The sequence below is a fragment of the Crassostrea angulata genome, chromosome 10 (genome assembly GCF_025612915.1).
Source record: "Crassostrea angulata isolate pt1a10 chromosome 10, ASM2561291v2, whole genome shotgun sequence".
In the NCBI taxonomy this organism is placed as follows: Eukaryota; Metazoa; Mollusca; class Bivalvia; order Ostreida; family Ostreidae; genus Magallana; species Magallana angulata.
Window position 1 is genome coordinate 29,862,718 of NC_069120.1, and position 15,692 is coordinate 29,878,409.

The following is a 15,692-nucleotide window of genomic DNA, read 5'->3' on the forward strand; positions in this document are numbered from 1 at the left end:
GGAAAAAGAGGAGGAGAGAATAAACAAGAGTTGATAGATTTTAACTCCTATTTTTGTCAAAATTAAGTATTTTGAGTATGGTTATATGATATACAATTACATTGTACATTGCTTTCATTAGATGTGAGGTCAATAAGCTTTTCTGTGAAGTCAACATATCTATAAATTGACCACTTACAAGGAGTACATTTGTTATATTATTTTCTCTAGGAAAAATAAGAGATTAAGTCATAATTGTAGAATTTGCATATCTATATAACCCTCATCTTAAATTTCTGATTTTAGGATCTCAAGTCAATGTATTGCAAAATATATTTAAAAATGTGATTCATGTTTAAGGCAAACCAGTTAACAAAGTCAAAAGTAATACATGTACATGTACTATTTAAATTATTTTCAACAATCTATTTTCAGCTTCTAGATGAGTTAGGAAAAGAGTTGGAAGAATTACGGAAATACAAGATTGATCATGAGCTGAATCAGTCCCCACGACCCAGGAATAACAGCATGGCCGACTTACCTGGTCGATACCAGGCTCTCAACTCAGAGGTCAATAGGTTAAAGGAAGTAAGTATTTGTAGAGTTGATACTGATCAACTTTACAAAGTGTTTTGAAATGTAGAGACTGAATACCATTTTTGACTTACTTTTTTTATCAAAGAAAGGTTCACTGAACAGTGGTAGAAGTTATATTTAATTTCTGATTTTATAGTATATATACAGTGATATCTATCCAGTTTAGCTTTTGTTTGAGAGTGCATATGGTGCAGATTAAAAAAAAAAAATTTCAAATTTGAGATAATTTGCAGGATGGCCTTTATATAAGATAATTACAAGTATATGAACATTGAACAGGGCAGATTCACTGTACCGGTACTATGTATAACAAAAAGCTGGTGTATAGATCCAGTGGTGGTATATCCCAAGCCTTTATACCAGTACATGTAGATGTCTGTGTGTGTGTACGTAGTAAGCCAGTTGTCTTTGATTATAAGTTCCATCATCAAGAGCACAATTCTGACAGCTTTTTATTTGTTTTTAACATGAGAGCACTTTTCATCACAATGTTCTGACTTGTTTCTTGTTAACTTGAAAGGCCCTTTCGTATGAATGGAGGAACCTCTCTCAGGTTGGTTTGACTGTCTAGATGACTAGCGACATTGCTGTTGTGCATTTTGGGTGCTTGTGTCCTTTGTTGGTCCACACAATATATTGAGACTAATACAAGTAGTGGTGAATAAGATAACCCACCCCACCCCCCACTTTATCCCCAAACCCAATTACTCTCTTTTTCCAAATTCATCACATCCTACGCCTACTCCTTGCTGCTCCTAAGAAGGAGTCTGAAGTCCTCTAATTCAGTACTATTGTAGATAAACATTCTATTATCTAACCAATTCTTCCCTTCAGAAATTTAACAATAATAAGATGCATTGTACTAAATTTGAGCATCTTTCAGCAGCCTATTTTTTTTTTATCCCTTTCTTGCTGATTCATATCAATACTTATTCACATCATAGTTGTGTTTGCATGAGAGTGGAATGATTTTATTTAGTCTGAACATATATTGTGTTGATCAACAAAATGATTCATATATTGCTTTATTTTGTAGATTTCTTTCTTTCTGATGTTTCATGGAATGCTCTTTCATTATTTTGCTTTGCAGTTGAATGTTTAAATTCCTTGATTTAAACTCTTGCTTTTGTAATTTATCTGGTTAAAGTTGGATTAGTTTTCTTACCATCTTGTTTGACTGGATTTAATTTGATTTGTTAATTTATTTGGATCCACAATATTGTGTTAAAATAACTGGGAAAAGGAAATCTATGAAAAGGGAGATAATTATCCTTTATTCCAATAGGCTGCCAAAAGTTAATTCTATGTTTAACGTCACTTTAAAATACCAAACCTATGAGGAAGGGTGATAAAATTGAAACTAACAAGATTTCCATACAAATGATTTTTAATCATTAACATTAGTGAAAAAAAACTGAGCACTCAAGCTACATGTAGGCTACCTCTTTATTAATGATCTTTCCTGAAAATCCAATTGAGTATCTAATATATGTAGTCCATAATGTGCTCTAAACATTTCAAATTTCTACAGATGGTAGTAAAATCAAACTGGAAAAACTCAAATCAAAATTGGGGTTTGGTTTTTGGGTTTTTTAAAACACAATTTCTACTAAACCTATGCCGAGGATTACATTAAACATATAGAATTAACTTTGGACAGCCATATGAAAGAAAATGGCAAAAATGTCCGTGGAATCTTTCCAATAAATATAATAAATGGTAATTGACTCCAGACATTCTCTGGATCAAGACACAGGTCCTGGCCAGTACTATAGGGCTATCAGAATTACCAGAACTATATACCAGTACATCATTATAGTGCTACTTAATATTCCTAGATAGGTACTTGTCATGAGAACAGCACCAGCTATGCATGATTTTCACCTCCAATGTGTTTGAAAATTTCTTCACAGATCTATAACATGATAATACAATGTAGTATTTCAACCGTTTCATGAAAACATTACACTGTAGTAAAAATTCTAGAGTGATTCTTTACTCTTCATTTTTTTTCACGTTCAGGCTGTCATCGGACAGGTAGGAGAAAAGTCTGTAGACTTTCTTAACATTATTTGATATATTTGATTCCAGGAAAACAAACAACTTCAGGACATGAACGAAGACCTGAACGCTCAGTTGTTGACCCGGTGCATCAACGAGGGGAAGACCTTGGTCAACGACACCAAAGCAAAGTCTCTTGCCACGGAGCTGGAACACTTAACTAAAGAAGAGGTAGCTGGTCTTTACTGTCTACCATTTTACAGAAATTTTGTATAGTGAACTCAAATACTGTAAACGTATTATATTTGGCGTATACGATATTTGGCAGAAATTAGTTTTTGAACAAGTTGGCGTGGATTTGAATTAGCGTATTCTGGAACGTGACTCTTCATATGCATTTATGCATGGCATTTAGCGATGTACTTGATTTAGTGCTAGCCGCATTCCGCCAAAAGCGCTAAATAGAATACACAGCTAAATGTAGTACGTTTACAGTATTAAATTAACTTTTTTGTCATTTTTGTACATGTATCTTTTTATGATAGTTTTCATAGCACACAATATTTTAAAATTCATGACAGCATGTAAATGTAGATTTAAAAACTTTTGAGGATGTTGAAAGTGTATGAAATTTTTAAATCTCATTTGTTTTTCTTTTTTTTTTCTTTTCAGCTTATGGCAAAACTTCAAGAAGTTGAGTGTGTGAACATTAATTTGAAATCTTATGTAGACAAAATTATTCTCACCATTCTGGAGAAAAATCCCTCCATATTGGAGATTACAAATCGATAGTACTGGTACTAATCCCGGCAATTGAAAAGGGTAGAAAGTGAGGGGTTTTTTCTGTGATATCCAGAGGGTAGCATTGATGATATTGTCTTATGAATGAAGGAGGTGTGGTAAGCTGGACTTATCTCATGAATATTTAACAACCTGGAGGAAACCAATGAATTCCATGGAATCCAAGAAATACAAGAAGGCCATGGAAGGATGGCATTCCTGATCTCATGAATATTCATTTTGTGATTGTTGACATTTTTCGTCTAAATGAGCAGAAGTAAAATTAATGTTTATTTATTGTGCTCTTCTGTCCAGTGCTATATGTTATATTGTTTATTTGTCAGTATATGTAGAGCTTGTGCATAAGGTTAAGTTATGGATGTGATCGTTGTTAACATTAGAATGGACGTTCATTAGAACTTACAGTCTGAACTAAAATGGACTAGCGGGTACCCACGGAAACCAGCCATTTTGATTCTTTCAGTGCTTGGAATTGATTTGAAAAAAGGAAGATTTTACTCAACTTTGAATTAATTAATGTTTTTTAAAGTATCGTATGTCTTATTAGACTGAACAAGACAAGACTGAAAGAACTCTTACAAAGATGAAATTTTTGATGTTTTCAGTTTCTTTTTTGTGTAGTGTTAGAATTTGACAAGACACACAACTTGATTTTTCTGTGTTGTGAATATTTTTTTTACTAATTATAAGCATGTTAAAACATATCATGAGAGAAAATGGAAGAAAGAAGAAAGCTTCAAAGAAACTATGCATTAATTCTTTTTCCGTCATGAGTTTTTTTTTTCACAATTCATTTCATGAACTCTATATATTCCAACTATAAAACAAAACATCTTTTATATTTTCATTATACATTTGTTAAAAATATGTCAAAATATTTTATTTTTACAGATATATTTTTATCAGAATGGTATATGATGTTGAAGTCATGCATTTAGGGAAAAAATTTCCTTGCAGTTGGTGTTTGGATCCATGTCACTTGCGTGAAAAAAAAAGAAATCGTTAATTTACTCCTGGATTTCGGGTCATCCATTATGTGTTGGTTTACTCATCTAAGTCATCTCTTTGTTGCATTTTTTATCTCCTTTGCTTACAAACACCAGCTAGTAACCAGTAATTTTTGTTGTGCAAAAGTTTTTTAAAAAAAATCTTTTCACTTTAAAAGCTAAGTTTTGTAAGAGTCTTGAAATAAGAGAAGTATATTTGGTAACTAGAATGTGAGTCTGTTAGGTGAACTTAATTTACTGCATTGTAACAATTTTTCAAATTTCTACAGTTTTTTTCAGCTTTTAAATATTTTTTTTATCAAGATAGAAGTTTGTCACACAATTTTAATACTTTGCTATATTTTTATACACTAGGAATGATGTGAAAAAAAAATGTTGGCGCGACCATCTGGCAATTTATCTTTGCATTGCTTGCTCTGAATAAGTAGAAATTCTCATAGAGATTTTAGAGTTTTCATTGTTTTTAGAGTAGTCTCATAACAAAAAAATTGCTTTCCATCAATATGATGACATTCGTTGCTTCCACTGATATTATTAAAGCAAAAACCTAAGGAAAAGAAACTTTATTAATCATAATGGTTTTCCCTCTGTTCATAATTTAGAAAATCAGAAATCTGAGAAAAAAAATCAGGACTCCTTTATAACTTGATATTTGAACCAAATTTCTGAAAAATTCTCATTTAAAATATCAATGCTGTAAATTTTTTGCATTTTTTATTTTGTGTATATGATCTAGTCATATTTATTTTGTCATCTGGTTTTCATGACTATACAGTTCATTGTTCCATATGATATTGCTTAATTAATTTGCATTAATTACCATCTGTGCATATGTAGGTAAATTTTTGCTATGGATTGTCATTTCACACGTGATATTTGAAATTGTTATGAATTTTTAGACATGTGTATTTTCATGGTAGTATACAAAATTCAGAGCTTGTTAGAAATACTTCACGCAAGAAATAATTTGTTTCAAATAAATCGTAATGAAAAAATACACACGTTTTTTTATTTTTTATAGTAAGAGTTACCATTCTTTATTGGAGTTCACATGGGACACACGTACCGTGTCTTTGCCTCACCCCACCGCTTCCCTTTTTCATTTTGGAGAAATATTATGATCCAATAGAATTTGCAACGGAGTCAAACTACTTGTGCTTTTTCCAAAGCAAGGTGCAGAGAAATTGATTTTGGTTAAAAATTATTTTTTGAGGTTGGGGGGGGGGATACAGTCCAGTCCACAAGTACATATGCTGAATAGTAGACAAAATCAGGGGAAACACTTCCGTTGTGATTTGTATAAGAATCCCATGTAACATTTTGTAACTTTCGAACTTAAAACCCAAAAATCCCAGACCACTAATTTAATTTTAAAGACGGTTTTCGGAATGGATGGGTCCCTCTGTCCTCTGATGCCACGTCAGTGCTAGATTATCAAGGAGGTCACAATGTCAATAACGGCAGATTTTATATTTTTTTGGAGGAATAACGATTTCATGCACATTTTGAAAAAAGTTCTTCCAATTATTTTCTTCATGAATGCTATATGTATGTCTACTTCTTTAATATAAAAAATTGCCATTCGTTAAAGTGTCAAGACAAGAATTTTTAAGAATTTGGGAAACTTTAAACAGCTCATACTGACCAACGATAATTATTAATAAACTGGCGACGTAAGTTCTAAGGAAATGTCTTCCGTCGTGACTGCCATTCCGTGTTATTGTCACGGTCAATCTAATTAAAATTAGAACTTCCATCCGCTCCCCGGTTTTCGTACGTGAAAGCGACGTGTCGAAAACTGGGGAGCGGATGAAATTCTAATTTTAGATTGTTGCCACTGTGTACATGCACTCAAGTTTTCTTAAAACCTTTATTTGGTCTTAAAACATGTCATCAACTTCAGCAGCGTAAGGTCCTGGGTGAGATCTCGTACACTTTGTCCTTGATTCTACAGTTTATTTCATTCAAGTATAAATATAATGTAAATGTAAACCATGTACGTTATAATGCAAACTGAAGTAAAACGTCAATAATACATGACCACTGGAATTGATTCCCCTAATACACATGCAATATATTATTCTTGTGTTTTCGGAACTTCCCGAAATTTCGCCGTATAGTATATAGACGACTTTTTCCCACAGTGAAGCGAGTATAAACTCTTACTGCTTTATACTATTTCATACATGTGTAAAAATGTGACCAAAGGAAATGTGGTCAAATTTACTTTAAAAAAAAACCAGCCTAATTTTCCCTGAAAAATAGACACCAGTTTAAGCGAAACTAAGCCTTAGTGAATGATCTGCAAAATGAATGCGCTTTTGGCTGAAGTGTAGCCCCAGCTGAATAAGCTCTACTTTCCATTTATAGCTTGTTTTTTTTTGTTTTTTTTTGGTTGTGTGTGCGTGTGTGTGTGTGTCCAACTTAGGCGTTTATATTGTTTCGATAATAAAAGTGCACCCTATAGTGTTAAATAATTATATACTGTTAGACTGAATTTTATTGATTAGAAGTGCTTGTGGTTCCAAACAAGAGACAAATGACACGAATGAATTAAACCGGGGGGGGGGGGGGGGGGGGTTGCTGCTGTATGACGATGCAAGACTTTAAATAATCATTAAGAAAAAAAACCCAATACTGAATGATTTTTTCCCCTACATAATCTCTAAAGTTATGTACCTCACAAAATAAAGGTAAATTTTCCAAGAGATAGTTTTTAAAAACTGGTCGATATCAAATCATTTTATATTTAGCTTCAAAGCAAGCTTTAGAGAGAGAGAGAAAGAGAGTGAGAGAGAGATTTTGCCAAGATAGCTATTGTGTATAAATTGGAATAAAAACAATCAATTCACATAATCAAGTACTAGGGAAATATATACTAATGTTAGTATATACGTCCCTGCCAGTACCTATAGTAATTTCAGTTGTATATTTGTCAATTTTGACACCCCACGCCCCAACATGTGGTCTGCACGCTAACTACGTTTACGTAATCTTCGCAGACGCGTCGGACCTACTCACTTATCAAAGAATGGCTTACGCGATAAAAATAGTTCAGATGATATTGAACAGCTTTTCTTAAGCCTTTTGATAATGATATAAAAATGGAAGTGTAGTGTGCTATAAACATTATTTTGAAATAAACATATATATTTGTTTTCTTATAAAAATTGAAGTAATATCTGAGAAGGACAAGCGGAGGGATTTATTCAAAACGAGGTCAAGAGGGCAAGAAATTTAAAGTTTTGTTGTAAAAAAAAAAAACAGCGCGGGAGTTAACCGCATAGTACGCAGGGTGTTAGTGCTTTCTGGAATTGTTTATAAAAAACTTAAAAAGGTAATTTATTTTTATTTCTCATAACCTTATAAATCGTAATCGAGTATCGAAAGTTGTACGTGTATTGCGACAATCGCGTATCGATTTTTGGACCTTTGTGTGGCGTAGCATCATCGGTGTGTTTGTTTCGTTTTACAGGACAGGAAGTGGTAGATCAAAATAAGAAAGACCAGCGATGTTTAAATTTCTTAGGAAACATCCTCCTAAAGACAGTGAGGAGAGAGGTCAACTTAAGAAAGAATTATTTGGATACCGGCGGGTGAGTGCTTTGGTGTCACTGTAAGCTGCCATGTTGCACACATATTGAATGACTGTAAGATGACTCATATTCACTCGACCGTGAAGATTTTCCAGCATCATATTATGTTTTTAATTATAAGGTTCATTTAGTTGTTTAGATAATTTTGAACTATATAAGTCAACAGTTTCTGTATAACATTTTTTATGTCACGTTGCTTGTGAACTTTGACACTTTGAGGGCACCTGCTACAATGATAAATTCACTTGAAAGATAAATTTAAATAATTGAATAAAAACCCAGCTTGATAGTACTTGTAGAACTACAAACCTTTTTTGAAATTTAAAGAGAATTGTTTTTATCTCTAACATTATTAGGCGCAGTTCTGTTTTAAATGTCCAGAAACTGTGCTTAAGGCCTAGCCCACGTTATCAAGAGTTTTGGTATGGTACAATAATATGGTTAAGGCGATTCAATTTCAATCACATATTTTTGTATATATTATTATTGTTAGATCTTGAATATTTTTTTCAGTAGTCCTTTACTAATCAACACATCTCATAAACAAGATTAACATTCCACAGCTTTAAAAGCAGTGACATCTGTTCTTAATTTTTTTCTTGACATCATTAATAATTCATCCATGAAAACAAGGGTAATTGCCCTACCCCTCTTTGCTTGACAAGTTTTTTGTCATTGTATTCTTAGAATGAACTCATTGATAAAGTCAAGACATAGAATCTGACATTATTGTCTCTCTATTTTGAAACAAAGTGTGCGTTGACTCCAATTTCATACAGATCTAATGAACTGAACATAGAATGAATATTGAAAAGAAATACACACCTTTATCAACAATATTACGATATCTATATCCTTTAGACATCTGTAGAAGATGACACCCTATAGGATTTATTTTGCAAAGTTACATTCCTTCAAAGTTGGCTAAAATTTAAAAAAAAAAATGATGTTCATGATATAATGTGTATATTGTTTGAAACAAATGATGTGTTTTTGCTGATGCCCTATCAATGAATGTTCAAGTAGTGTTGTATTTTAAACTGAATGGTCCATGGAAAAGCACTTATTAAGGTTGTAGAATTGTAGATTTCCATAGACTGTACAGACTTAAAACAAGTTAAAAGGTAGTCTGATAAATGACAGAACTAATGTTAATTATTCTGTTTAAAAACAGCATGTGTTGAAAACTAGGTCTGTATGATAATTGTCAATAAAAAATCACTTTGTTAAAAAAATCAATTTCAGCTGAGGAAGGAAACAGGTGTTACGTGTAGATGTGATTTGTAACAGGTCATTGTATCGCACAATACTTAGTATTAATAAAGGTTTTACCGGTGTAACATTTGGAATCCTGTTTTGCTATATATGTACATGTAAGATTTGCCATGCATGCATTAAGAGAACTGAGTAGATATTAGTATGTATTGAAAAGGACATTGTGTATGAAAGTTAGTCTCAGTGTGAATGTAGATCAATAGATGTGTCAGTTAAGTGTACATGTAAGCTTTTATTTAGTTGTAGGGGGAAATGTACATCACTCAGATATGAAACAAGTAGTATTTCGTATAAGAAGTTATAAGTTTTGATACTTTTGTTTTATAATTGAAAATTGATACAGTTGTATTTTGTTTCAGTGTCTTGACCATGGGTTTCCAAGCAAGCCATCATGTATGGCTTACGACCCAAAGCTGAAATTGCTAGCCATTGGGACGAAAACAGGCAGAATCAAGATGTATCCTTTACATTAAAAGAGAAATACAAACAATAATGTGATTTAAAAGAATTTTTTTTGTGTAGGATTTTCTTATAAGGTTATTTTTTATTTGAAAAGGGTGTATAAGATTATATGTATTTTTGAATGGGGTGTATTACAGAATTGTTGATTTGGTTGTATTTTTGTTGACACAAGGGTTACTGTTGTGTAAGAGTATTTGTTAGGGACTGGTGTGTGGCTCCTTGGTGAGCTGTTGTGTACGATTGCTTTATGAATCACTGAACATTCTCACTGGACAGTGGACACACACCAGCAGGTGTTGTTTCTGGAATTGTTAGTTTGTGTACATGTGCAGTAAAGTGAAAAAAGATTATTAACTATATTTGCATAAGGGAGACCAATCTGCCTGTTACTCTTTGAGCAGAGTTATTGTCCCTGAGTGGTAGCAGCGGACCTGTGGCTTGTTATAATCCTCTTAATTACAGAGTTTAATCCAGTGCCACAAAGGACTGGTGAAGCTCAGACAAGACTAGATTTAAATCACCTAACCTTGTAACTCCTCCTAACTTATTGATCACAATCTTTTGTGTCCCACTTACTCAGATTTGGATCTTTTTGGTGGAGAATAATGTATTGTTGGGACTCTTTTGCAACGTTTATTTGAAATAAAAATGTAAAATAAAAAAAGAACTGAGCTGAAATAGGTCATGCATTTGATTCATAACTTCAAGTATTTTGTGGCAAAAATTCTTTAAAATGATTAGATTTTTAAAGTTGTTTAAGGGGTGGTTACAATTTATGAAATTATTCAAATGAGATATTTTGTATAGGGTTAGATTGCTCTCTGTAGAAGAGTTTGTTCTTGATTCTTGATGAAGTATATAGGTAGTGGATATTTTACTTGCAATCAAGATTTGCTTGCAATGATATAAACACATGTTGAACTATCTGATACGTATGTGTAATGCATAAAGTTTAACTTGATAGAAATTACAAAAAAAACACAAGTTCATGAATAAAAATAGCGATGAAAAAAGAAGCAATGGAATTATGCTGTATAGACTTGCTCAAGTCTCTATGTTTCATAATTTTAGTGCTCTCTTTAATACATTTAAATGATGCCAAACTTAGATGTTTCGATAATATTAAGAGCATGTCTACGAGAAAACCATGCAAAAGGTGGTGGGAGCAAGGTTCTCTGATCAACTTCATATTTTGTGTGTAACAGTGTGCATCTATATGAATCAATTTGCCACAAAAATTTTTTTGATGTGGTCAGTCTAAACTTGGTTCTGAAGCACTGTTACTAAAAATAGCATTTTGACCCTTTTAAGAATAAAATTTTGTATAATTCACCAAATTATTGTTAAGAATTCTGAGTTTAGTTTAAATATGAATTCAAAAAGTCATTTAGAGTTAACACTAACAAAATACACTTGTGTAATTTATTTTGTGAGAATTCCCATATATTCTTTCTGTTAAGTGCAGATAGGTCACGAATCTGGCATGTTTCCAACTTTTTGTAAAATTGTAAAAATATACATTTTTTAAATGCTTAAAAGTTAAAAAAATGGCACTTTGAATTCACTAAATCTGTTTCTAGTTATAAAAGGACATTTATCTTTACAATATATCAAAAATCTGTCTTTGGACTCTCAAAACTATTGCAAATATATTGTCTTAAAGTTGGACATTTTTCTACTTTTAAAACTCTCCAGAATCTGTAGTTTGGCGTGAGCTTTACATTGTTACATGTATATTATGGGGAAAAAACCTGACATATTCGCGAGCCAAACAATATTTTACTAAACTAAAGGGTTGCTTCAACATATTTCAGGTTTTTTTTTTTAAAAATCAATGCCATTAAAACACGAGAAATCGTGGGGAAATGGGAATTTGAATATACATGTAAGCTGAAGTCGACTTATTTGCCAGTGCTACACATTAAGACAAGCAGAGTGCCCATTAGATACACGAATGAATAATTACAGGGGCAAAATTACAAAATTCAAAGTACTGAAGTAATTAAAGCCGGGCTCTTTTGGTGTGTTATTTTACATATTGTTTACTACAGATTGACAATCTCTCCTCCCCCCCCCTCTCTCTCTCTCTCTCTCTCTCTCTCTCTCTCTCTCTCTCTCTGCTAATTCGATAAACATAGTGATACATGTATTATGTATTGATCTTTTCATTTTTTTATACTTGAACTGGTGATCTTTTAATTAGGTGTAATTAGAAGTAGGACCAAATTTCAAAGCTCCCCCTCCCCCCAAAAAAACCCCAAAACCAAACAAAAAAAACCCTCAAACCAAGCAAACAAACAAAAACAAAAGGATCACCTCCATGAAAATAAAAATGATTAAACATATCTTTGTTGAATTTACTGACGATTTTTTAAAATGTGGAAGTGGTGTGGAACCAATTGCCAATGAATGTCCATCACATTAAATGATCATAGAATAAGGTAGATTTGGTAATTATTTTTGTCCGACAATATAAAGGATTGAACTTTTATTGTTTGAGGGGTAGAGGGACCCGATATCAAGCCTAAAAATGTTAATAAAAAATATGATACATCATAAATTACGCTCAAAATTTGTAAATATCAGCAGAATATCAGCGTAATATAATATAGAGACACATTTTATTAGCATTTCATTTTTTCAAATTTTTTAATAACAAGACAATAAGAGAGTGTAAAAATGTTGATTTTTTCATTAGACTGCTTCATAACTCTGGGACCAGGTCTTCTTATGATGGGTTATAATTAAATAACGTCCCAAAAACAATCCCACAAAAACAAGTTATGATGTCTATATTAATATTTGGGATAACTTTTTTATACCGGTAGTTTATATTTATATTTATATGCGGTTTTCGCAGGTTGAGATCCCCGGGGGGAAGGGTAACCTAACACTTCATTTTTTCCTTTACAACTATATTTTAATTTTAAGAAAAGGTACAAACTTTAATTTTTTCCAAGAGGAGATAAACTGCTAATAGAGAGGTAGGGAGTCGAGCTCTTTATTAATTTCAGATGTACTTACTGTTTTACATTTTCAAGAACTTAAAAAACCCTGGCCCCCTCCCCGTCATTTCAAGATTCCACGAAGTCTAACCTTAACATCTGAAGGGTATTTTTAGAAAGCCAGTGAAATGTACACGTATAGAAATGTGATGTCTATTGCAACAGACTCCGATGATAACGATGAAAAATTGCACGAGGCATTCCTAGTGAATTCTGAATTATTTCAACATAGAAAGAATAATCTTAGCATGACCAGGCTACGCTCAGGTCAAACCGGGTCTGTAGGACATCTGTCATTTTCAACATACCCCATTATAAATTATAAATCTTTGTAAGAAATCAGTCCTCGTTTTTGTGGATTTTTTCGAGTAAAGTATGATAATCTGTGAATGAGATTATCTTCCCCTTCATCTTCCCCTTCCCCAATCTGTGAATGAGATAAACTTCCCCTTCATCTATTTTAATAGCCCTTCTATCACAAGTTTGTATATTTTGATTAAAATTCGTCCAAATGTGCTGCTTAATTATATCGAGACAGAATATAGCAGTTAATAGACAATATACAAGTCTCCATCAAACTTCAATATGTGATATAGTGAATAACACTATCAAGATGGGACAATTTTTGTGCAATTATAATCATTCAATATCATTACATATATTAACAACACTCACGGCATTTCTCAATACTTAGCCTGAACTTGAACTTGTATAAGCTTTGTCAACATTCTGACTAGTTTACCTTCTCTACAGAAGAGCGCAACAGGGGAGACAATTCTAACAGTAGTAATGAAATGCAAATGTAATGAATAAGAATTCTTTGAGAAACAATGATAACAACTAGTTTTTTTTTCATTAAAAGCAAAATAGGATGTTTTTTCATGTTTAATTACAAATATTGACTTCAGTGGATTAAAATCGCTTGTAAAATAAAATTCAAAAACCATCAAATTTTTATTTTAATTGAAAATGGGATGTTTTTGTTAATTTATTACTTTTAAGTCCTTGAGAGTCCAAAGATGGATTTTATATATTTGTAACAATACATCAAACAGTTTCTTATTAACACAAAATTTCAAAAAATAATGCGCCATTTTTTGAGAAATTCTTTCTGAAAAATTGACAAAAATGTATAATTATCATTTCTTGGCATCCTGCCAACATTTAAACCCTTGGGACTTCATGGTGTGAATAGAAATATGAAAAAAAAAATGCAACGATTACAGGTTTGAACTTCCTCTTTAAAAATATAGTCTTATTTTTTTCAAACATTGTTTATACATTTTGTAATTAATAACTGAATTTGACAATTTTTCTCTTAACTTTTCTGGATTTTAGAGGCTAATTAACCAGAATGCAATACTGGCCGTTACTATAAATAGAAACATCCAGTGCAAAAACAAACATCATATATCTGACTCTAGATGGGTATCCTTTAAATCTATGATAAAATTTTGTTCATTCTTGAGACTTGCTGCCGCAGCTTTTTTCCATATTTGCATGGTTTTCTCGTAGACATGCTCGTTTATGATGTTGATAAGTAATGCAGGTCATCTTGCCAGGGAAGAAAAATGGTAACTGTTATAAAGTGATGAAGAATAAGACTGACCACGGTTTGAGTCATCTCTCCCATTATGGGGTTGGGCAGCAGAGTTAGGGTTAGTCATAGGTAAACTAATAAGACACTGGAAAATACAGGTGAATCAGAAATCAATTCCTCTCATTAGGTACAGTCATACATCAACCTGTATTGATTAAGTCATTTGCACACACACACACACATAATTTGGTGCCAGTATTTTTATGTTGCAAAACTGGTTTTTCTGGGCTGACGTCTTGTTATTAAACCAACAGAATCTGTGGAGGCTGATTTATTTTTCACTGTTCAAAACAAAATTCAATTAAAACTCACAAACTGGATTGTAACAGCATGACCTAATGAAAGGCTTTCAATTGTTAATTTGAGAGAGTGTTTCACAGCTCCACAGAATATTGTTCAGACCTTGCAATTTAGATTAGAAGGTCATGCTTTACAATGTACCGACAAAGTCATCAATTCTTAAATTACATGTAGTTCCTTGACCTAGTAAAAGACTCGGTGCTCCAGGTGTGGAATGGTCCGTGGAATTGAGATCGGACGTTTCCGTCAACCAGCTCTTCTTTCTACCAGAACAGGTAAATCTCTGCGTTCAAGGAAATTCATCTCCAAATAAAGTTATTTAATTAACACATGAAAACAGCTACTGCCACTGCTGCAAGCTGTTCATAATCATATCAAGTTGATCATTTTTTACGTGCATTTAAATGTTTATTAACAAACACAGTTCACACATGTTTAGAACTGATTAGTTTGTATCTCACATTTCATATCAAAAAGGCTTGCATCTTGGACTATATAGATACATCATTTTCTTTCTATTAGTCAAAGGCGCAGAGACTTTGACCAAATCATATGAACTTATGATTTTCTTTTTAATATATAAGAATAATCGTTGTAGGGTCGCTTGTTGTCCCTGTGCAGTGACAACACTGTGTACTTATGGGAAATCAACCAAAAAGGCGAGAAGTCGGTGCTGGAGCAGAAGAGGGAATACACCTTCAGTGTGGATGAAAGGTACTTGTCCAAAATTATCAATACACCTTCAGTGTGGAAGAAAGGTACTTGTCCAAAATTATCCAATCTTATCCAAAATTCGTCATGGGCCATTGTTGCAGGGCGAAGCGTGTAAGACTTAGGAAATGCTGCTGTTGAAAAGGGATAGTTTGATTTGTTTTCATTGTGTTCCCTGCCAATGTATGAAAGATACAGAGAAGGTGTATGTTACTTATGCATAGGTTTCAATGTTAAGGCATTTTTAAAAAATATGGAAAATTGAATATCTGATTGATTCAGGTCCTGTTTTGTCTTTCAAGAGGTCTCCAGATGATCGAATGAGCGTCTGTTGAAAAGTTTATTGGTTGTTAATAGA

General features: G+C 32.7%; 1 protein-coding gene across 1 annotated transcript in view; it reads left to right on the top strand.

Annotated features, from left to right (window-relative positions):
• Positions 1-15,692, top strand: part of LOC128168367 (LLGL scribble cell polarity complex component 2-like) — a 39,334-nt gene that overhangs the window by 11,001 nt on the left and 12,641 nt on the right. The window contains exons 12-17 of the mRNA XM_052834622.1: positions 415-567; positions 2,668-2,808; positions 3,250-3,368; positions 9,600-9,713; positions 14,817-14,898; positions 15,222-15,337. Coding sequence (XP_052690582.1) covers positions 415-567; positions 2,668-2,808; positions 3,250-3,368; positions 9,600-9,713; positions 14,817-14,898; positions 15,222-15,337 — 725 coding nt within the window. The remainder of the gene's footprint in view (positions 1-414; positions 568-2,667; positions 2,809-3,249; positions 3,369-9,599; positions 9,714-14,816; positions 14,899-15,221; positions 15,338-15,692) is intronic.